Source organism: Sturnira hondurensis, unplaced genomic scaffold, assembly GCF_014824575.4.
Source record: "Sturnira hondurensis isolate 20B ecotype Veracruz unplaced genomic scaffold, ASM1482457v3 Scaffold0002840, whole genome shotgun sequence".
NCBI lineage: Eukaryota > Metazoa > Chordata > Mammalia > Chiroptera > Phyllostomidae > Sturnira > Sturnira hondurensis.
The window spans coordinates 1,781,133-1,802,691 of NW_028075471.1; the positions used below are offsets into that span (position 1 = coordinate 1,781,133).

The following is a 21,559-nucleotide window of genomic DNA, read 5'->3' on the forward strand; positions in this document are numbered from 1 at the left end:
ACAGTTTGGGTTTAGAGTCAGATGGATCGGGTTCAGATCCAGGCTTTAACATCGACTAGTTAGCTGCATGACTTAGAATAAGTCAAGTTACCTCTCCAAGTGTTGGTTTCCTTATGGGGAAAATGAAGATGATAATAATAATTACTTCCATGGGTTGCTGTCAGAGTTAATGAGATAATAATAAGCATAAAGTTCTTACACGGTGCCTGGCATATATTAAAGGCCCAGTAATTGCTAGCTGCTGCTGTGACTTTTGTTGTTCTGGATCTTTGCTCAGTCTTGGCTTTGCTTTCTCGGCGTTAGGAAATGCTTCCTCTGCATTCCCAGGGCTCACAGTAGGCTCCCATGACACCTGGTGATGGGGTCTGCTGTGCTGGGGTCCTGCTGTCCTTGATATTAGACATTCATGCCCTTTCCCTCTCCAGCATGCAGTGCTCACTCATACCACAGGTTGAGGCCTTTTGTTCAGAGATCTGTATTCCAGAAGCACTTGAAGGGTGTAGCTGCAAATAACTCACAGTGCTCTGGGATGGTGTCATGTGCCTAGTAACTGAGCCCGCCCCTCCCCAAACCAGGATAGATGGAGGCTGTGTTGCTCTGGTGACATGGCTGGGCCCAGGGAAAGCTCAGGAATCCTCCACTGAGATGACTTTTTCATCTTAGCATCTTGACCAGTGCCAGGATGGCACAAAGTTTTTTGATTTGATCAGCTCACTCAGTCCTAAAAACATGAGTTTCCTATACAAGAGCCCTACAAACCATCTTCTCCAGAAAGCTCAAAGAGAAGAATACCACCTCTCTTGATCAATCTCCCTTTTGTAACCTCCCCTGGTCCATATTTGCTGCCTCCCTCTCTGGCCGATGGGGCAGTGGAGTCTTTCCTGGACTGTTCAGTCACTTACCCAATGAGCTGGTGGCCGTTCTACTGAGGAGTGCCATTGGAGGGAAAGGACACCCACTTCTGCATCTGCAAGGCCGTGGAGAAGGAAGGAAAGCCACGGCTTTGTGAGACAAACAACAAACTTGGAGGAGCATGTGCAAACAGTCTGAGAGACAAAATGGACACTCTTCGTCATTTAGCAGAGTCTCTGATGTGACTGTCCACCCAGCTTGCGTATGACACAGCATCCAGGGGCCCGATAATATACCAGTTGCTTCAGCAGTGTGAAAATAATGGTCACCTGGGCCACCTTCCCTGAGCGCCTTCCACGCACAAGGCCTGGGTAGCACCTGAGAGGTTTTACCTCTCGCAGTCCTTTCCAACTCTGTGAGACAGGTATAAATAGGACCAGTTGCACAATCAATGGGGGATAGTGCAGAATGAAATTGTGGGTCCCTTGTTCTGAAAGCATCAAGAATTTCAAGACCATGACAGCAGAGCCTTAAACCAAGCATAGGATCCAAGTTCAGGGTTCTGTGCAGTTACACTGGCCATGTGCCATTTAGCCAGCCCTGTATATAAATATACCCATTTTATAGACAGAACTAATAAGGCTTGTAAAACTGAAGAACCTGCCCTAAGTCTCTGTGTAGCAGAGCTGGACTCAAACATCCTGCAGTCTGAGCTCAGAGATAATTTTCTCACTTCTGCCCTTGATCTGGTTCTATGTAAATTAGTGCCTGTAGCTTCCTTCAGCTGTGTTTGAAAAGTGAAAGATGATTGGGGAAGATGTTGTCTCAGCAGTATCTTATCTGGAAAAGTAGAATTTTCAAGATGGGAGGCCAACTGAGTGATAAGATCACCTAGATTTCTTTTAGCTGAAGCTGACAAATTGTTGAACCAAGCCACAGTCCCGGGCTTCATGTGTTTCCTCATGCGATTCCATATGCCTGGTCAGCTTTTTGTATTTCAAACAGAGAGCTTCAGATGCTCCTTCATTCCTATCACAGAAAGTAAGGGGACTCCCTGAGCAGTGGCTCATTTAGGGTTTTTCATTTGAGTTGTCTTTCTTTTCTACTCATGATCATGCCTAGCAAGAGCCTTACATTCATATTTGTCAAAACCCACATTCTGTGGTACCCTTTGCAGTCATTGGCAGTGACATCTCCCCTATTATAACTCCTGAAAGAAAACTTAGTGATGTAATTTCAAAAGATTTTGTTATAATTCATTTATTCCTCATCATTTATTTGCCCCCAGTGATGCCCATTCAATGCCAAATATCCGGGGAAATGTAGGAAGATGTAGATGTAGAAGAGTTCAAGGACCCTGATAGGGCCCCTGGGACACACTGGACTTGAAATAAAACTAGGTTGAGTGTCAGTCTCACCACCATGCAGCTGTGGACAGATTCCTCAGTGTCCTTGAGCCTCAGTGTCTTATGTTACCAAAATATGGACCTGGGGGGAGGGTGGTGAGAATCAACTAAAACACGATATGTGAAAATACCATGCAAGTTGGAAGGCTTTGCAAACAGGAGGCAAGATTAGCTCTTGGATAAGAGCTCCAAAATCTGAGATCTTTTCATTTAATTTTCTCTTTTTTTAGTCACTAATTACCTCCCCCGCCTCCCGAAGATGGTTACTGCACAGCATTTACCCCCACAGTGCAGCCAGGTGGGTGGGCCTGTGGGCCTGGCCCCTGCTGGCATCTCCTGGAAAGCTTTTCAAACACACCCACTCTGGGGCTGCATCCCTGGAGATTCAAGTTGAGTTCTTCTGGGGATGAAGCCCAGGTATTGATGGTTTTTAAAAGCGTCCGTGTGATTCCCATGTGATTCCCATGTGATGCCGGCATGGTCAAGAAATACTAAGTTGAAGGCACCTGGTTATCAGTCTGGATGCTGCCCACTTCGGAGCTGCCTGAACTTGGGCAACTGTAACTCATTAAATTTCACTTTTCTCTGCAGTGAAATAGAACTGAAAGAATTATTCATATTATTGGGTTGTCCAAAAAGTCTGTTTTAGTTTTTTTCTATAAAATAAAAGACGTTTTTCACTGTCACCAATAACTTTATGGATTTGGATATTTTGAGTACTTTGGCTATCTCCCATGTGGTATAACATTGATTTTTCTCATTAATTTCTCAACTTAATTGATATCAACTTCAACTGGTCTGCCCAACCATGGGGTGTTGTCCAGTGAGAAATCTCTACTATGAAACTTTGCAAACCACTTTTGACACGTTTGATCAGTCACGGCACCTTCTCCATACACTGCACAAGCCTTTTGTGTGTGTGTATGTTTTAGTTCCATTTTTACCTTTCTTGAAATAATAAAGCATAATATGCTGAAAATGTTGCGTATTTTCTTCCATCTTCAATATTAAAATGGCTATATAAAAATTCACCAATTTTGATAAGTTTTTCTTTTAAATGCACACTAACACAATATGGCCATTACAATATAATCTAACAAAATTGTTTCAAGTGAAGTTAAAAACAACTAAGCTACTAGAGCCATCCTGTGGAAAATAAACTAACAAACTTTTTGGCCAACCAATACCTGAGAGTGAGGGTTAAAAGGAATAAGCATACTTTTTGCAAACATTCTTGTGGTTTCTGCCAAGGGGTCTTCCCTCACGTTTTGTGTATCTAATTAAGCCCGAGAAAGGAAAGACCAATTGGGCACACCTGGCCTTCAGCTTCCAGAGAAACGAACTGCTTGCTAATAATTTGTTTTTACTTTGAGAGCTACTGATATTTCCTATCTTTCTTGGCTGTGTCTTTTCTGTTTTGTTTTATTTTGTTAGTTTTATGTACTTGGTGCAACATGCCTAAGCATTCACCCCTACAAGACCATTCATATGTTCCCTGTGGGGCCTGGGGAATGTCCTCCTCACCTTGCCCCACACACATTCATTAATGGAGTTCACTTGTATGCAATTCCCTGTGGTGACTCCTTCTGCTATTTAAATTGCCTTTCTAGAAAGGTGACATATTGGGTAGAATTCAAGGCTTGGACCATTTCTACCCCTGTCTCTCTATGATGGAACTACTCAGGCCGGCGACAGCTGGTGACTGGGAGCTTTCCCTGTCCTTGGTAATTATATTACAATTCAGCAAATGCCCTGGCCTTGGAGTCTAGAGAGTGTTAAAAGAGAAGTCTGTTATGTTTGGATGTCTGCTCTCCCTTAATGCCGACTGCCCTACTGATGTCTAATACTCAACAACTCATGTAATGAATGGAATGGTTCCGTGGCTTCCTGTTGACCTGACCATGCCCACAGAAGTATGCTTTGTCAAAGGTGGCGCTGAAGGGAACAAGGAGACACGTTGGCTTGGACAACTGTGTTTCTGGGACAAACTTCTGAGAGTGCAGAGATATGGAGAGTTCAATGGACCACTCTTTCAAATCCTAAAGCTCGAGAATGCCCGATTACAACAAAAATAAGAGCTGCCCTCATCTTCATTATAATTATAGCATGTCTAATTTATCGAATACTAACTACAGGCAAGCCCTTATTCCAGTTATTTACATACATTACCTTAATGAATCCCCATAACATCTTTGTGAAATGGAAGCTCCAAGCATTTAAGTAACTTGCCAAGTTCATGCACCTCCGTGAGGGAGGGAGATGGAGTTTGAACTCATGTCTCTTGGATCCCAGAATCTAGACCATGGTCTATTAATCACCACTTATTTTTCCCATAGTTGAGTATTTTCTTTCTGCAGAGGTATTTATTCACATTTAGGCTTGTTTTGTTTCAGGAGATAGTAGAAGAAAAGTTCTCAATCAAACTTGGAATTCAATGTATTAATTACTAGCTGATTCTACTAGAAATAATAGAAATTACAAAATATCAAGGAGTTAAAGAATACAGGAATCTTTTTCTCTTTTGTATAAAGATAGTCTAAAGATACTAAGTTAGGGACATCATGCTGTCATCATGGATGTATGGTTACATCTTTTTAAATGTACTTTCCTCCAAGTTGGCTTTTAAATGCAAGGTTACTTCATGGTCCAAAATAGCTGCTGAGATCCAGCCATCACATCTGCAATGTAGGTTGGAAGAGGGAAAATTCAGGGAAGTACAAAAGACCAAGAAAAATTATTTATTAAAATTTATTCATTTTTTAAAAAGATTTTATTTATTTATTTTTAGAGAGAGGAGAAGGGAGGGAGAGAAACATTAATGTGTGGTTGCCTCTCACACACCACCCACTGGGGACCTGGCCTGCAACCAGCCATGTGCCCTGCCTGGGAATTGAACTGGTGAGCCATTGGTTCACAGGCTGGCACTCAATCCACTGAGCCACACCAACCAGGGCTATTAAAATTTATTTAAATAAATATATTTTATTCATTAAAGTTGTATCTATTAAAGTATTTACTTCCAAATGATACTTCTGCTTAATCACATGGCCTCACCTAGCTACATGGGAACCTGGGAAAGGTACCTATTGAAAAGCCTGGGTTCAGTTTGGCAGAAGAAGAGAATGGATATCGGGAAACTATAGAAGCCTCCGCCACAGCCAGCATGCCTTAGTTTGCTTCAGACCACACAAGTCCTTTACATATTGCATCTGGCTTCCTGTGATACCTACTTTGAAAGTCTTGCAGAGATGAGGCTGTGTTCACAACTCCTGGTTTCCCCCACCCCCCACGTGCCCAGCACAGTCCTGAACACAAATGGTCATAGTCACAACCTAAGTCATCTGTCCATGGTGCCTGACTTCAGGCAATGGAAGCAGGAACATTCAATAACACCTGCTGGGTTTAACTCATAATAATAATGGCAATACCAACACTCCTAGGGACTGATGTACTGAACCTGAGGTACCAGCCTCACACTGTGCTCAGCGCAGTGCAGGCAGTATTGCAGCGCAGTTACTATAAAATGGAGACATGGCTTCATGAACTTGGCAGAGCCCAAGGAAGCTCTCCCAGCATCCAATTTTATAGCTTCAAATGGGTTTTGCATTAACTCATTCCCCAAGCAGAATTCGGCTGTTTCCTTTTATTTCTTACTCAAACAAAGAAGCAAAAGAAATGTAATCTTTTGTGTGTGGGGTTAATCATGATTCCATTTCCCCCTTCCGTTTAACAAGGAAAGCTAATTTTCGTAGAAGAGATAGGGGAACGGGCAAATAAGGTGCTGGGTAGGTGCACCTCCAGGGCACCCATGCATGTTATCCTTTGACCCCCAGTCAAAGCAGATGCGGCTGGCAGAGTGGCACTCTGCTCAGACGGGACACAGGTGATTCTGATGCTGGAAGCTTCTTGAGCTCCCTGGGGCCATGTTATTTCAGAGGATGCTCTCTTCTTGGCTCTGGGGCGTTCACATCTGTTTATCAAATCCCTGCTGCCCTCCAGGGTGATTGGACATTCTGTTCAATCTTGAGGTTTGTGGCACCTGTCTAATTGGTGAGCGAAGCATGCAACCAGTATTAGCTGTTAGGGCTACCAGTACAAAATACTATGTAGCTTGTCTATTTTTCACAGTTCTGGTGGCCAGAAATCTAATATCAAGGTGTCAGCGGGTCTGGTTTCTCCTGAGTCCTCTGTCCTTGACTTGCAGATGGTCTTTATGTCCAATTTCCTCTTCTTATGAAGACTAGTCAGATTGGATTAAAGCCCACCCTAAGGGGCTCATTTTAATGGAATCATGTCTTTAAAAGCCCTGTCTCCAAATGCAGCCACATTCTTAGGTACTGGGGGTTAGAACTGCAACGTATAAATTCTGAGGGACACGATAAAGCCCGTAACACACCCCTAAATATGTCCAGACTGGTACTTGGCCCTGGGAGGATGTGCTGGCTTGTATGAGTCCTGGTTCCTGCCTGTAAGGTGCTTCCAGTCAAACTGAGATGGGAAAAAGCAAACCAGAGAAATAATTAGCAAGGGGGTGGGGGGAGGGTACATCACCTTCTAAAACTCATGGTCCGCCTGGCTGCATATTAGAACCCTTTGGGAAGGTTTTAAAAAAATAACTGATGCCAGGTCCCTAACCCTGACCAGTGAAATCCTGGGGGGAATGCCTGACCATTGGCATACATACAAATTCTGACGTTCCCCAGGTGATTTTAAAGAGCAGGCAGGGATGAGAATTGCTGCCTAAATAAATGCCAACCTGTGTGTTCACAAATTGCCTTAGGAATGTAGAGAAAGTATATACCTCATTTTCCAGATTCTTATGCTGAGACCTGTCCTCATGAGACCCTAAAGGTCATTACGTGGGAATCCATGCTCGAGGAGCAGTTTGAATGCACAGCTTTCCAGAGCAAGAGACCTACATCGAAATCCCATCGCCTCCACTTAGCAGCCCTGTAGCAGCCTTGGAGCAGTGACCTCACCTTCTGAGCCCACACTGCTGGCCGAAAGCCATTGGTTATTGCTCAGTGTTACAGCTTTTTTTTTTTTTTTTTNCTGAGACCTGTCCTCATGAGACCCTAAAGGTCATTACGTGGGAATCCATGCTCGAGGAGCAGTTTGAATGCACAGCTTTCCAGAGCAAGAGACCTACATCGAAATCCCATCCCCTCCACTTAGCAGCCCTGTAGCAGCCTTGGAGCAGTGAACTCACCTTCTGAGCCCACACTGCTGGCCGAAAGCCATTGGTTATTGCTCAGTGTTACAGCTTTTTTTTTTTTTTTTTACCTGGGTGAGACGCTGATGTGATCAGTATCTGCAACTTTCTATTTTTATTTTTTAAAAATATTATCAGTACCTGTTGAGGAAAAACACCTAGTGCTACAGACCCTCTGCTTAATCTAAGGAATGAGTGTGGCTTTTGTTGTGGCTCTCCTGTTGGGGTTCCACATTGGACCCTCAGGCACCCCAATACCCTGTGTGCTGGGCTCCTGGCCAGCGTGGCCACATGACACTAACTCTCTGCTCATGACAGGTGCTTGAACTAGATTTGTTTTAGCGATTTCCAGTCAGAGTGTTCAAAGGTGGCAGAGCCAGGGTTGTGTAAACTACCCGCCCCCCCCTCTGCTGTTAGATGTGCTCTGCCCACCTTCGGGAACAGCTCAATCTCTGTAAAAAGTTGCTGTGGGTGATATGTTGCCCAGCGCCCAAAGGAGAGCAGGCAGAGTGCCTTTTGAACTTCATAGCACTCAAATCCAAAGACTGGGCTTTCTGACAGGAAAAACCAATACAGCTTCCACAGCCACGGTCCCTTTGTTGCAAATTTCCCATGTTCCTGCTGCATGCCCTATCACTTGCAGGTTGAAAGCAGCCCCAGAGAACACATTTTACAGCTCAACAAAGAATACGTATTTTTACATGCTACCCCAGTGAGTCAATTTGCTTCTCATAATTTTCTATTCAGAATGGCTGCATATGCCCCACGGCAGGTCTCTATGTCAGATGCCTCCCTGTTCTGCTCTCAGGGCTGTATTTGCAAACATGAAGCTGTTTCAAGATTGGTTTTGAAATAACCATTTGGCCAAAATGAGCTAATTCACTGAGTCACTGCAGATAATGTGCCTGGCCTCATGGGCACATAGTAGGTGTTGAATAAGTGCTAGTCCCCACAGTTACAAACAAGCCTGAGGTAGCTGAGCTCATGCCTTTGAAATTTAACATTCTTATTCTTAAAAGAAATACTTTTCTCGGTCATGGTTTTTGTTAAGGTGGAAAAGAAGAGGAGCAACGAAGTGGCTTTCACCGAGTCTTAGTGTCCTGGGCCTGTCCTCTAAGGCCCAGCCTGGTACAGGAGCACCGAAGGGGCCCAGCCTTTGTTGGCATTGCTTTGAGTTTCTTCTTCAGAGACTGTATCTGCCTTCTGTCAGAGTTTCAAGGGAACCCAGCTGGGGAGCACAGAGACGCTAAGGATGAGGTCTGGGGCCACAGGCTGCAGGTTAAAGGGGCCTGGAAGCGATGTCATGGGGATTCAGACATGTTATTTGTATGAGAATAAACTCCCCCTGCTGAGGGCAGCAAAGCAGCACCAATCCTGGGCTGGCCCCAATGTCCCAGGCTTATTTTAGAGCCAAATGAAAGCAGGCAATTATCATGTTCTTTAACTATAATCAGCCGAACAGGATACAGGTAGCCACAAAATGGAGTTATTTAAAACAGTAACAAAATCACTTCAAAAAGAGTAATAATCTGGAAGTCGCTCTTTGTACAGTGTCTAGTTAAAGCTGCCTAAGGGTAGAGAAGGCAGGAGAGGCTTGTTTTGTGACCTCTTCCATGGCCACGGTTATCAGGAGAGCTCTCTGGTGAAATGAAAGGCAGGAACCCTGGCCCTGAGGCTGCCCCAGGGCAATTGAATTTGGCCCCAACATGTAAACTACAGCCTTTGAAAGGGATCCCAGGAGAATCCCAAGCTTCCTGCGATCTGGCTGTCAGGGCCGTGACCGTGGCAAGGGGCTCTCACTAGCAGACTGGCTGGTCCGGCCTGGCCCAGTGACACCACAACAGCCCCTCAACTCGGACTGAGAAGTGATTCTGGCCATTGGTTGTGAGACCTTATCTTGGGCAGCACTTCCTGTGACATTCCAGAAAGACTCGAGGATGGGGCACAGGGCTGAATTCTAAGCATTTCCTACAATCTGTTTGAGCCTGCTACTGAGCAGAGTGAGGTGAGTACAGCCCGGCCCCCCTCTCATTCTGGTTCTGCCATGGGTTAGGTGTGTGTACCTGAGCCCATTGTTTAGGCTGGCTGAGATTTGGTTTGTCTCTCTGTTAAATGGGGCCAATTAGAACCTATCCTGCATGCTTAGGAGAGGACCTTGCTCATGGTTGTGAAAGAGTTCAGTAGATATTAACTATTGTTATCATGGTCCTCAGCTAAGAAACCCATGAACAGTGTTCCTAGGTCATTTCTTGATAACTCCAGCACAGCCTCTGAAGGTGCCTTGTAAGGCAGTAACGTATGAACTTTACACTGTATCATATGTGCCAATGAGCTAAGAAAATCAAGAGGCCTGTCCATCCTCCAACCAGCTGGAGAAAGCTTGAGTCAATTCCCATTGCATTAAACACCAACCCCATTAATTAATAATGGCAATGAAAACCACACTAATAAATTACAACAGCAGCTGCAGCCCTACCCTCTGTTGAATGATTCTTCTGTATCACACACTGTGCTAAATGCAACACATATGTAACCTCAGTTAACCATCATAACTATCCTAAAAGGTAGCCATTATTCTCCATATTTTACTGGTGAGGAAACTGAGGCACCAAAAAAGATAGAAGGAAAAAACAAAACAAAATACTGTAATAAGTAAATCAGTTAGGATTTGAACTCTGGTGTTCCTGACTTCAAAGCTGACATTTTACCTATTTAGGTCACACTGCTGTCACTTGGGCCTTTGGGAACAGTGTAGCTTTAAGAGGCCACATGCTAACAAAGAAAAAAAAATAGGCCTCTATCACAAGAATCATAACGGGTCTAGGATACTACTAGCATATTTCAGTATCTTTCAGGTGCCCGATCATTTAAATCTCAGAATATCTCTGTGAGTCATTTTAAAAGTGAGAAAATGAAGCCTCAGAAGAGGGTAGCAACCTGTTCAAGATTCCACCCTGGGTAAGTGGCAGAAGCAACCTTTAAAACCAAAAAAAACCACCAGGCCATGCTGCATCCACACCTATTAGACCCCAGGCCCACGCACATTCCGCTCAACCCACGCTGCATCTCACCCTGGCTCTGTCCCAGGTTTCTGCTGTAGAGACTGACTTGGACAGTAGGAAAAGGATGAAGCCAATAGTAATTCTTGCCAAATCCTAGAAAGCCCTTCCAGGGCCCCCTGGAGAAGTCCTTTGCACGAGTTTGCACGGTGGGCCAGTCAGGGACCAATTAGAGTTGTCCATTGTGGTCTGCAGTTGATTCTGTGGCTGGGTCACTATCAGGGCTGTCAGTGCTTTCTGGGAGAAGTTTGTCCCGGGACTTCCCCAGGCCAGATACTTGGCTGGTTGTTCATTGCTAGCACAGCATTAAGTATGCTCCACATTAAGTGTTGCATTATTCTGGAAAGGAATTCCTGTGGGGCAAATTCCTTCCAGTCATGTAGAAGTCCATGCAGTACTGCAGCGTCAACATGCCATCTGGCAGCTGCTCCGTAACTCAGGCTGTGCTTGAAGTGTCACTCCTTTGGGGTCCCCAGAACAGTGGGAAGGAGATTTGGGGGGAAGGGTAGAATGCCTATATCCTTTGGAAGAAGGTATATGCTCCATCTAAAAGCTGTTAACTTCCTACCAGAAACTGCCATTATCCTTTACTTCATAAAGTTGTTGATGGGAAATTAAAATATCTGGAACAATTATAAAGTAGAACTGTGGCTGGTAGAAATGGGGTCCTTCCATGGAGTCAAAAAAAGCATTTCTCAGGACGCATGCATGGGAGGATGAGATGAAGTGGGAAGATTTATTGGAATAGAAATAAAAGAATGCTCCCAGTTCCCAGTATCTTATCTCTGTCCATCCTACTGATGAAGGCTTGTCTTTATCAAGCCCAGAAATAGGGCCTGGTTCCAGAAATTTTGTGCCATTGGTGTGCAGTCCAGTTCAGTCTACGTCTCCATCCCACTAGCTTAGCCTCTGTTTCAGGCTGTGCTGTGGCTGGTGCTGTGCTGCTGTATCCAGGCACACACTTGGAGCCCACTTGGAACCTGTTTTCAGCCTGTATGGCTGCTAGGCCCTCAGGGCTGTTATGGAGAAAGAATGCAGGGAGAGACACTATGAGGAGAGTGAATGTACAAACAGATAGGCAAAGAGATGCCTATTATGAGGGGAGAAGGAAAGGAGGGCTTTGTTAAGCTTTGATTATATTACCTTCCAGGTTGGGAATAAGCTAGCTGTCCTTCAAACCAACCAATTAATATCCCAGTCTTTCAGGGGCTCCTGCTGGGCCCACCCCCTAACCAATCAAATCCTTTTCCTGGGCTATGCTTCTCCCCTTTATGGTCATCCTCTCGGTTCCTACTGTACACGCTTCCAAGTAGAATCACTTCCCCCTGCACCATCTTGGGCATGTGCCCAGCAGAAAAGTTTCTTCTGCTGTTTTTATCTCTCCCCCTCTGTAATCCCAGTTAATGGCCTATAACAGATCCTTCCTGCCCTCCTCGGGTATTAGGTCCTGAGGATGGAAAACACGATGGTTTCCTGGGGAGCTTGTGAATGCTCCAACTTCTAGTGAAGCAGGCTTAGTGTCCAACGCAGCTCCCTAGGTTATTATGCTTATTGGCTGTTTCCTTTTGCTCCTTTCCTTTATCGTCTAGCTAGCTACCTGTGCTAAGAGAACTGAGTACAGGTCATCATGAAGACAAAAGCTATACTTTTATCACCAATGGAGAAAAAATACCCATTTTCTTGTTTAATAAACTGCACTGTTTTCAGAAGTAAGGGTACAGTTATTATTATGGTGATGGTGGTGAGGTGGGAATTGCAACAAATGAGCCAGCTGGTTTCCAACACATTGTCAAAGTGCTGTGTTACTTCGGTCCCAGTATGTCTCCCAGTGCTTGAGAAAGACAGAGGATCCTGCTGTTCCTTAATCCCAACTAGCCCTTCCCAGGTCTCCTCCATTGGGTACACATGACTAAAGTGGATTCCATCTGAGGCCCAGAATCCAGTTCAGAACAGCATATTTCCCTTGGAAAATTCTGGTCCATGCAAATCACTTTTGACATTGAAAGTGACTATGCCATCAATTTGGGGAGGGGAGATCTTCTATTGCCTCACCACCCCAATACCATTATTCCCTTTATTCTTCAATTTCCAAGTGGTACAGACCAGAATGAGTTTGTCCACCCAGCGCTAACATAACTAAACACTAAACACTGGGAATTGCAGTAGAGAAAGGTGGGCTATTTTTATTATGAATGGCACCACCCAGAGAAATGGGAAGCTAATGAGCAAAAGCCTGAACTCCCTCATCCAGGGTTCAGAGTAAGTCTTTAATGGTATAGAGGGAACAGGTATGCAGAAGTTCCCCTTCTGCTTCAATTGGAGGACTTTGGAGCTTGGCCATTTATAGTAAAGGGACACGTGTAGGGGAACTTCCTGGACAACAGACCCTCTGTTTCTGAAAGGGTTCCGGTGTTCAAGTTCTGGTCATGTCCTGGTGTTTTGGTTCTTTAGGGAGAGAAGGGGGATTTTGGTTCCAGGTGCAGCTGGAGGTCAAAGTCCTCTCCTCTGTATGTGCTTTGTCTGTATTGCCTGTGGCTTTGGACTACTGTCTCTGAAAGGCAACTCAGGTTCTCGTTAAACAGAATAGGACACCTTGAGCCGGCTCTGCAGTTACACCAGTGCAACATGTATCTCCAGTCCTGGACTTTGCCGGGTACCTGGTGTGAGGGCTGAAAAAATACAACTTTCCTCCCACCTTCTAAAGCCTTCTAGCTGGGCTAATAATGAAATTACAGGGGCAGATCAACAGGAGAAAATGTCCAAAATTTCTTATAGAAATGTATATTCAGGAGTCCATAAGAATGTGACCCAAAACACACTGGTAGTTGAGATTTATATCCCATTCTCGACAAAGGAGAAGGGGTTAGGGGTCTGGGAATTTGAAGGGGAGACAAGTAATTAACAGGAAGATGAAAAAGAGAGAACATAAGGCAAACAAATTCCTGCTAGGCAACCCAGAAACCATGGACGGAGGGTCTCCCCTCCAGAACGGATGATTGCGTGTCTCATTCCTGTCTGCCATACTTAACTCACAAACGCTAAGGTGAGAAGGCAAATGGGCATATGGTAAGATTCCCTTTCTGAAGGGAAAGGCTTTTTCATCTGAACTCCCTTGGGCAAGAAAGGGGAAGGCTCAGCGTTTCTTTTGGAGCTCTGTTGAGTTTGGAGTCTTTGGTTTCTTAATAAATAGCTTCAAATCAATATCCCCAAAATCCCATTTTTTTGGAGTGGCAAAACTTTGCTCCTCTTTACTGGCTTGTCACCCTTGTTAGGCTTGCGTTTCTTTGTTCGCCTCTGCTGCACTTGATGGTAGGGCCAGCGACTGCTCTTTCGCCTGCTGGTGCACCGCACCACTCGCTTCCTGTGTTTTCCCGTTCAGTGAAGCTCCTTTCCATTCTGTCCTGTAGAATTACCTTGTATGACTACCAAGCCATGTGTAGGGCCAACAAGGAGAGCAGTGACAGCGCCCATGGTCTCCTGGACGTAAGTACAGTGTCGTCGCCCCCCAAATGGCCGCTGCGTGTTTCTGTCTCTGAGTGAGCCTAACTTTTCCTTGGGGGTAATCAAGTTATCTTCTTCAAAACCACGAATGTTTAACAGTATTTGCTGATTTCACTGTTAGTGGTTTTACAGTACTGGCTGAGCAAAGCCACTCCTGTTTAAATCCAAATTCAGTGATTCTAGGAATGACAAACAGCTCTAAAGCCTTTTATGGATTAATGCAGCAGCCCCCTTCCGACGAATAACCTTTTGAGGATTTTCTTATTCGGTGTAAAAGAGAATTTGGTTTAGTTCAACAGAAATGTTCCTTTTGTTTGTAACAGAGCTACTAGGCTATGAGCGAATTCACATTTTGATGGTAGATTCTTGCCCCTAATCATGCTGCTGCTGAGTTTCAACATCGCTTCCCTGGAACTGTTTCCATGGCTGATGTCAAAGTTGAGGACCAGTCAGCAGCGCTATTGCAGCTTTGGCAAATGGCCTTCTGACTGCCAGAAATTAACTGCTATCACTTGTACCTGGTTTTACAATATAATTTACAATGTGCAGCGATATAAGTTTGGCTACCAATAACTTGAAAACACACATACAAAAAAACCACATCTATACTTCAATATAGCCCAGCATATATATGTTTATATATATAAACATACCATTTATACGTTATTATTTTGTAAATACCAAAAATTAACCTAAAAATTGACTTGAAACACAAAATTGAAGAGTCATTTTGGTTTTAAAATATAAATACACATCTTCTCATTTGCACAGGTACAGTCTTGCAAGGGGATTATTTAAAACCAAATATTTAACATGGTTCTCATACACTGAGAGCACAAGAAGTGATTTGGAGCTAGGACATTTTTGAGAGGCAACTAGGAACCAAGAGTTGGACATTTTGAAAAACACTGCTTTTTAGTGAGAATCAACCTTTCTTTCCAAACTCAACTTCCCTAGTCTTAGCATGAATATTTTCAGATTTAAAATGTTCCTAAGATATGTTTTCATCATTAGGCTTAAAAGCTCAATGGCTTTCCCCTCCTGAATGATAATGTGCATTTAAATTTTTTAATCCCATATTTACATAATCCATTTGTTTACCCAGACGTTGAGCCAGTGTCTGTCAGGAAATGCTTCAGCATCTTCTCCCTGACCTCAGGGCACCGAGCTGCCCCGTGCAGGCCCCTCCCCACTCCAAAGCCTCCTTAATCCCGTTATCCATTCTCTCCTCCCTGACTCACACTCCCGAGGACCACTGAAATGTCACTGTCTGTCTCAGCAGGTAAAAAGACACAGAACTGTCCCATCGTCTGATGACCTGGGTCATTTTAAAAGAGAGATGATTACTTTTCAAGCCTTAAAAATTGTAATGGCAAAACCCACAAGACTACAAGGTTGCATTTGGTTTTAGGAAATAGTTAATAGTTCTTATCCTTATCTGACCCTTATCCTGAGGGTCCTGTGATTCAGGAAGTGATGGTGATACGCTCAGTTAAATCAGAGCAAGAAGAGATTCAGTCTGAAATCTGAGTAGGCTGAAAGTAACCCAGGTAGGTTTTTGTTGTTCTGTTTATTTGCTTGTTGGCTTTAAATGGGGAAATGGGGAGAATGGTGTATAAAAACTGGTTCTTGTTTTACTTAAAACTAGGTAATGCCCCTCCCCCCCTTCCTAGTTCTAGTCTTTATCATTAAAATGCTCAGAAGGTAGGATTAAGCAGAGCTCACTTAAGAAATTAGGATTTGGAATTTCAATTCTCTGCCATCTTAATGCAACCACAAAGGATTCAGAGATTTTTTCCGAACCTGCCATCTGGAGCCCAGGCTCTGCCAATGTCTTTGCCTGTCTTTCAAATCTGCCAACCACTCACATATCTGACATACCTAGGTACAAAGAACTGACTGAGTGGGAGACTTGGTATTTTCCAGAATTCAGGAAATTGAATTATCCACATAGGAAATATCACAGAGTAAACAATCCAACTGCTTTTTTTAATTAAAATATTCTGAAATAAAGATTAGGCTGTCAATGCCTTCTTTTATAGAGTGAAGGGGATTTTCTGCAAGGATAAAATCACATGTTTATATGGTTATCATTTTTTTCAAGTCCAAATATGTAAGTGTGAGAAAAAGCAGCTTAAATCCTACATAATTCATGGACAGCATGAAAATCAAGTCCGTCTATGCAATTTTTGCTTGTTTCAGTGAATGACATATGGTGATGGCAGTGATGGCAAACAGGGAATCACCTTTCCAAGAAGCAGCCTGTAAATTACCATTTGAAATTAGTTACATGATTCCAACCCCTCAGCATTAAGCTTCGAATTATTAGCCCCTTGAGGGTAAAGGTTTAAGCATCCTTTGCTGAACTTCCTTTTTCCTCCCAGAGATAACCCCTGTATTAGACCATGTTTATTTTACTTGTAACTCACATCTCACTACAGGGGAGTTCAAAGTTTTAAAATGTTAGTTTTGGGATACAGTATCCAGCCATTCTTTTCTTTTAGGTGGAGCTTCACTTTTTTTTAAAACACAATATCGATCTCTCTTAAAGAATAACATTGTCTTTATGTAAAGCCTAAGTTAAACTACAAATTTTGTATGATACACTTTTTTTCAATGACCTGAATTCTTCTCTTCAGCCTTACAATGCCTTCCTTGCTGCAGTAAAATGGATAATGACAGAACTTGTCTTGTAAGTACAATCGCTACATTTAAAAAAAATATTGCTTTTCTTGTGTATTTAGTGAACTGGGAGACTCTGCTTCGTGCTTTCAGTAACCAGTAGATTCATAATACTCTGAGATAACCTCACTGAAAACCTTGAAATACTGACTGTTGAGACCAAAAAATTATCTTTTATTAAGTTATCTATGGTCACTGCTTGTGCCTTTATGTCATTGTTTAGCAGACTAACAGCTTGCAATATACAAACCAAATTTATTTATTGTGGTTACTGTTAAATTTAACATAGATGTCTGGCTGTTTTTAATGCAGCCTGGGTGGGCTGTGGTCAGAAGACAAATTGCCAGGGCTGTCCACTGTGCTCCTTCGGATGTCTTGCCTTGTACAGGAGCGGGGCTCTTCTCAGGTGTGATTTAATTGTTTATCCTGTCAAATTCCCACCCTGTTTGGAGGATGCTGGATGCATCTGTGCCTTAGGTCAGTCAGACTGGACATGCCACAGAGATGAAAGCCTTGACCTCCAGATGAGGTACTGAACGCATTACAGAAACTCTGCAGCATCACGCAAAGGGAGGAATTCCATGGATGGGCATGGAAGTCAGACCCTTAAAGCTGCACCACACTCTCTCATTCTTTCTTTCCCCATTGAGATTCCAGTTCTGTGGGTCTGAGGCAGATTTCTTGCCACTAGATTAACAGACATTATGTTCTCTATTTTAATGTGACCCATATTAATTTAACAAAGTTATAAATTCAAGTGGGGAGTAAGTTCCGCATGTATATAAGATACAGGAAATACAGTAACACGTAATTGTGGGGTCTTGATTGAGACTGAGTTGCTAGAGATAGTAGCCATGTGCCTGAAAAAGAAATGGCTAAATTTTGGAGGAGGATTCACATTATTTTTTGCATTCTTTGTCAGCAGTTGTGAAATTTGATATTTCGAATTCACATTGTAGTCTAATTTCATAAAGAGAAGTTTGTCCCATTTGCCCCCACATACACACACACAAACACACATATCACACACATGGCTGAACAAGCTTGCTTTGCAGGATAAATCTTGAAAGCACCCTTTATTACTGCAGATAATAGTCTAGTAGAGAAGATTCTGTTTGTTGTTCTGAACCAAGGCAGGGGAAGCCCTTTAGAAGATGACTTTTTAAAAAGTCATTTTTTAAATTAATGTTCGAATACAGTTGTCTCCATTCCCTCACCGCCACTGGAAGGTGAGCAGTGCTGGAGACGACAGCACAGTGTCGCCATTCTATTCGGGGTGTCGCTGACCGAGTAACATTGGGTTTTGCTTTCACATCTAGGTTCCTGGTGGAATTTAACCTCTGCAGTTGGTGGCACTCAGATATGACAGCTAAAGGTAAGCAGCAGCTGGCTTCAGTGTCCTTGCTCAGAGAGATGGGCCCTGGGTTCACTGGCTACTTTTCATCAGGGATGTGCTCACACAAAACTACTCAGAACAAAGTGATGATTTTTCAGCTCTTTCAGCAAAGGGCATCCTTTGTGCTAAGTGCAGCGCCATCCAGTCTGACGAAAATTCCACAGCCTTCGTTCAGCCCTTGTTGAATGTCCACTTTGACCTGTTTCCTTAGCTCAGGCTTTGAAGTCAGACATTGTACCGGTGAAGTCCTTAAAATGCTCGTGGGCAGTGCTACGGCACACAGACACGTTGCCTCCTCAGGTCGAATAAAGAAATACCTATTCTGTTTTGTTTTGTTTACAATTATCCTCGTAAAATATAAATCTAAGCATGTTAGTTTTCCTGCCCCAGAAGCTTCAGTGATTTGAGCGGTAATTAGTAGAAGCCTTTAGAGGCGTGAGCTGTGGAGCTGGATCAGCATGGACTTGCGTCCTGGCTCCAAGGTGGGCCTTTGGCAGGTTAGCTGAGCTGGGCAAGGCTCGGTTTCCCCACAGTAAGCAAAATAGGAAAGTAATAAAATCATATTTGTGATACATTTGATAAAGGGTTAATTTCTAAGATACATGAAGAACTTAAGCAACTCAACACCAAGAAGGCAACCCAACTAGAAAATGGGTAAAGAATCTGGATAGACACTTCTCCAAAGAGGACATACAAATGGTCCATAGACATATGAAAAGATGCTCAGTGTCACTAGTCATCAGAGAAATGCAAATTAAAACCACAATGAGATATCACCTCACATTTGTCAGAATGGCTATCATCAATAAATCAATAAACAATAATGCTGGTAAGGATGTGGAAAAGAGGGAACCTTTGTGTACTGTTGGTAGGAATGCAGACTGGTGCAGCCACTGTGGAAAGCTATATGGAGTTTTCTCAAAAAATTAAAAATGGAACTGCCTTATGATCCACTGACTCCACTTCTGGGAATGTATCCAAAGAAACCCAAAACACTAATTTGAAAGACTGTATGCACCCTTGTGTTGATTGAAGCATTTACAATAGTCAAGATATGGAAACGGTCCAAATACCCATCAGCGGATGAGTGGATAAAAAGCTGTGATACATTTACACAATGAAATATTACTCAGCCGTAATAAAGAAGATAATCTTACCTTTTGTGACAGCATGGATGGATCTGGAAATGATTATGCTAAGTGAAATTAGGCAGTTAGAGAGAGACAAACACTATATGATCTCACTTGTATGTAGAATCTAATCAACAAAATAGAAATGAAGCATAGATACACAGAACAGACTGACATCTGTCCCAGGGGAGGGAGGTTGTGGGGCTGGGTGAAAAAAGGTGAAGTGATTAAGCAAAAAATATATATATGACACATAGACACAGATGACAGTGTTGTGATAGCCAGAGAGAAGGGAGGGTGGGGGGAAGTGGAAGAGAGCAAAGGGGGGATAAATGGAGACAGAAGGGGACTTGACTTGGGGGGTGAGTGCATGATGCAGTGTGCAGATGATGTTTTACTGAACCGTACACGTGAAACGTCTGTGGTTTTACTAAGTAGTGCTACCCCAATAAATTAAATTAAAGCAGTTTAACAAGTTCTGATACCGAAGAAAGCTTTGAGTGCCACTGTGGCCATATTGATCTAAGAGCCCAGTTTGTGCAGTCAGTAGAGATTGAGACTAAGGAGAAGGAAGGGAAGGGAAGGGTTTCTCGGTTGTTTCCCGGGAGTTTGAGTGGATCACTAAAGTTGAAGGATGAAGATAGTTGCCAGAATGGTCAGACCCGTCAAGCTGATTAAGATAAAGGAGAAAGAGATGGATGCCATTCAGATAGGACAGAAGTTTATCGTCGTGGAATGTCACATGCCCTACTTATTAATAAAGAATTCCTAAATTTGTCTAAAAATAATAATAATAGCCCTGGCTGGGTGACTCAGTGGACTGAGCGCCATCCTAGAAACCACAAGGTCACCAGTTGGATTCCCAGTCGGGGCACATGCCTGGGTTGCAGGCCAGGTCCCCAGTGGGGGGCACGTGAGAGTCAACCACACATTGATGTTTCTCTCCCTCTCTTTCTCCTTCCCTTCCCCTCTGTCTAAAAATAAAATAAAGTCTTTAAAAAAATAATAATCTCCTATCATTTGTTTGTGTNATAGCCCTGGCTGGGTGACTCAGTGGACTGAGCGCCATCCTAGAAACCACAGGGTCACCAGTTGGATTCCCAGTTGGGGCACATGCCTGGGTTGCAGGCCAGGTCCCCAGTGGGGGGCACGTGAGAGTCAACCACACATTGATGTTTCTCTCCCTCTCTTTCTCCTTCCCTTCCCCTCTGTCTAAAAATAAAATAAAGTCTTTAAAAAAATAATAATCTCCTATCATTTGTTTGTGTGTGAATGTGTCTAATGGTGAGAGAGATCATGTCCACTTGCTGAGCACAGTGACTGGACTATAGGAAGCTCTCAAAATGCAGTACTTGTAAGGAATTGTGACAATGGTAATGGCATGTTGACCACCACAGCAACGACTGGTTGCATCCCCGCACCCTGCAAAGCCAGTGCCCTTCAATGAGGGTTGCCTTCCACTGTTCTCTCCCTACCTGTTCTGTCACTTACTGCTCCTCAGATACACTCTGTTCTTTCTGTCCTTTGTGTATTTATTTTTCTTGATTTTTTTAACCTCAGATGCCAGGCATGAACAAACTGCTACTATTATTATTATTTTTAATTATCTTTCATTTAAAGGAGGTAGATTAGTAACATATCGGACCCATAAGACCCCAGGCAGTGAAGATTCCCTCAATTCTCCCAGGAAGAATTAGCAAGATTTTGTTCTTGCTTCTGCCCCACAGTTCAGCTCACACAATTCCTGACTCTTCCACACCATTATTGCCTCAGTTTGTTTGTTTGTTTCACACTAAACTAGAATTTCTTAGTGGCGGGAGCCATTGTGTCTTAACCATTGTTATCCTGTAGCACCTGACACTTAGTGCATAGTTGGTGCTCAGTCTTTGCTTACTATGCACACTAACACATTTTTTTAGGGGGGCAGGTATCACCATTATACTGTCATCATAGCGATGTGACTTACACATAAGATAAGCCCATTTTGCCTAAATTCAGAAACTCACTGATTTCTTGTTAGAATATGAGGTAGAGCCACACATGTAGAGTTCTGTGCATGCATATGCCTTCCAAGAGCAGCCTCTGATGACAGTGAGTGTGATCCAAGTGTGTTGGTGGTTGGCTCTGTCCTGGGAAACTGACAGTCCCATGACAATCCAGTGCTGCTCTGCTTTCATCCTCACACACTGTCCGGGTGACCATTCAGATGGGGGCCTGACCTTGCCTTGTGCCGCTGGGCTGTGTGCTCTATTCAAAGGACAGTCAGTGCCCATAATCTCACTGCTAGAACTTATCTTCAGGGAATAAACTGAGGTGGGAAT

General features: G+C 43.5%; 1 protein-coding gene across 2 annotated transcripts in view; it reads left to right on the forward strand.

Annotated features, from left to right (window-relative positions):
- CACNA2D3 (calcium voltage-gated channel auxiliary subunit alpha2delta 3) overlaps positions 1–21,559 on the forward strand; it is an 861,794-nt gene that overhangs the window by 774,005 nt on the left and 66,230 nt on the right. For both annotated transcript variants that reach the window (XM_037040694.1, XM_037040695.1), the window contains 3 exons: positions 13,937–14,012; positions 16,670–16,722; positions 18,032–18,087. In XM_037040694.1, coding sequence (XP_036896589.1) covers positions 13,937–14,012; positions 16,670–16,722; positions 18,032–18,087 — 185 coding nt within the window. The remainder of the gene's footprint in view (positions 1–13,936; positions 14,013–16,669; positions 16,723–18,031; positions 18,088–21,559) is intronic.